At 40.7% G+C, this 2157-nt stretch overlaps 1 protein-coding gene across 3 annotated transcripts in view; it reads left to right on the forward strand.

The window, feature by feature from the left end:
* The window catches only part of LOC118426887 (multidrug resistance-associated protein 5-like), a 24317-nt gene continuing 22160 nt past the window's right edge, over positions 1–2157 (forward strand). The window contains exon 1 of one of the 3 annotated variants that reach the window (XM_035836475.1): positions 1–134. In XM_035836475.1, coding sequence (XP_035692368.1) covers positions 83–134 — 52 coding nt within the window. In that variant the 5' untranslated portion in view covers positions 1–82. Of the gene's footprint in view, positions 140–2157 lie in introns of all 3 variants that reach the window. The other 2 variants (XM_035836478.1, XM_035836477.1) reach the window with 2 other exon arrangements.

Consider the following 2157-nt stretch of genomic DNA (forward strand, 5'->3'; position numbering starts at 1 on the left):
CATGTATCAGGTCAGGAGTTTATCAAATGGCGTGCTATGTTTACTGTAGCTCTGAAGTGTGGTACGTTTTGGTTTACATTCCATGTCGCCATGCTGTACAACACTGCACGGGATTAATGGTCCACCTACAGCAGGTCAGGTAACATTCCCTAATGCCTGTGTAAACTGTGTTGTCGTTGGGTATTTAGACGGTATCAAAGTAACATCGTTCGGCAGTCAGATACACTGCTGTACCCCTCCCCGTGTACATTGTTTCAAAATGGTCACTTCGAATCTTGACTGAGTTATTGCCCAATTTAAAGAGCACTATCGTTTTATTTAAAGCTATCTTGTGTGTTAATACTTAACTTGTCGTTTCAAAAGAAACCTAAATGCTAATAACCCCCGTCAAAACGGACATACTGTAATTAGTCTATGTGTTTGTTTGTCTTGGTATGTGCGTGTCGACAGTTGCAGGACCTACAGCAGAAATGGTGTAGTAGGATATTTGGAGATTTTGAAGTCTGGTCTAGCCCTGGTCCAATGTTATAGACAGACAGCGAATGATAACCCGCGAGTGGAGTATTGGTTGATGACGTATTCTCCAAGCAGAGGTTATGTCGATGGATAGTAGCGGCCGGGATTTCTTGTCAGCCCCCACCATCCATTCCCCACCCCTACCGACAGAAACCTCTGAGTGGACAAGTGATGACTCAGGTTAGACGGAACACTTTTCTCCATTTCTGGATACACTTAACTTGTTTGCAATTATAAATAAAAGTACTGTCTTTCTATGTTTGTTTTGAAGCCAAGTCTTCCAGATTGTCCAAGGCTTTCCTTAGCCTGGGTATCAGTCTTGTTGGTTTACCGGGGTTCCCACACTGCCGGAGTATGGGAGCCCAGGACCCTGATAGACTATCCATGATACTCATGATCAGGTTAGGCTTTTCTTGCCTTAGCTAATAGCCAGAACAGATATCGGTAGCCCTAAAGCTAACCCCCTGAACCAACAAGTGACAGATGGCATCAACAGAACGATGTTCCGTCAGAAGTTCCGTGCTGAAGTGTAGAGGATGTCAAAAACAACGTTATTCTTACGTCAGCCGTTTCCCTATACAACTATTTTTACCATAATATGACGGCGGATTTTCGTGTCCACCATCTGAAATAACATACGAATGTTGGAACTAGACTAAACAACACTGTGAACGAACGCGGATGATTCTAAACAGACATCATGTTTTATCTGCTTACATAGATGATAAGATATAATGTATAATTCAGATTGCAGTCATTTGAGTACGATGAGTTTCATTTCTCATAATCTGACATGAATTGCTATTAGCACAAGCCGAACCGTTTAGCGAGCGCACAATAATAGCGGAGACCGAAACACAAACCTGTTGTACGTTGTGTCAATATTGTTGACATTTCACCGGGTATGTTTGTTTCAAGGTTGGGTGAACGTACGTACGGTCGTTGTCTGACTTAACGGGACACCTCACTTTGCCCTTAACACTTCTTCACACCTGGAGTTGCCTTAGAAAGGAGCTAAAATGTTTAAGGATTTTTTTTCTTCAAAATTTCAAAAGCTTCGATCTTTTTGAGTGGCTGTTAATTTTGTTAATCTGAAGTCGAATAAGTTTTAGAGTGTTTTGCTTACTGTTTTTTTTTTTAATCCGATTTGACAGAAACTTTGAACATGGTTTGAAGAAGAATTCAAGACAGGTGGCATAATGGGTTCAATGACCGAGATGTCATAGACCTTTCTGTGTAATATAATACTTAGTAGTCTAACCATGAAATCAGGGCATATACAGTAGGAGCATGCCGACCCATGTGACAGAGCCTGATGCTCCAGGATATAAATATCTCACACCATGGCAGATCCATATCATTAATACATTAGGAGATGGCCTGAATCTATTCAGGATCGTGCCAATGTAGATATAGGGGAGAACGAATTATATTTCCAGCAATCCAAAAAGTGGATATCTTATCAGCATTAAAGTTTTGATTTGAACTCTTATTAGCTCACCTGTAAGTCAGGTATTTTTGTTGGTGTGTGCTAAGTATGACCTACACTGTACCCTTCCAGTATAAAAGTTAATGGTAAAGCGATGTATTGTATACTTGTCTAGTTCAAGACGATTTATAACTTTATAGGTAGCGTTTATG

This window comes from Branchiostoma floridae, chromosome 12 (genome assembly GCF_000003815.2).
Source record: "Branchiostoma floridae strain S238N-H82 chromosome 12, Bfl_VNyyK, whole genome shotgun sequence".
Lineage (NCBI taxonomy): Eukaryota > Metazoa > Chordata > Leptocardii > Amphioxiformes > Branchiostomatidae > Branchiostoma > Branchiostoma floridae.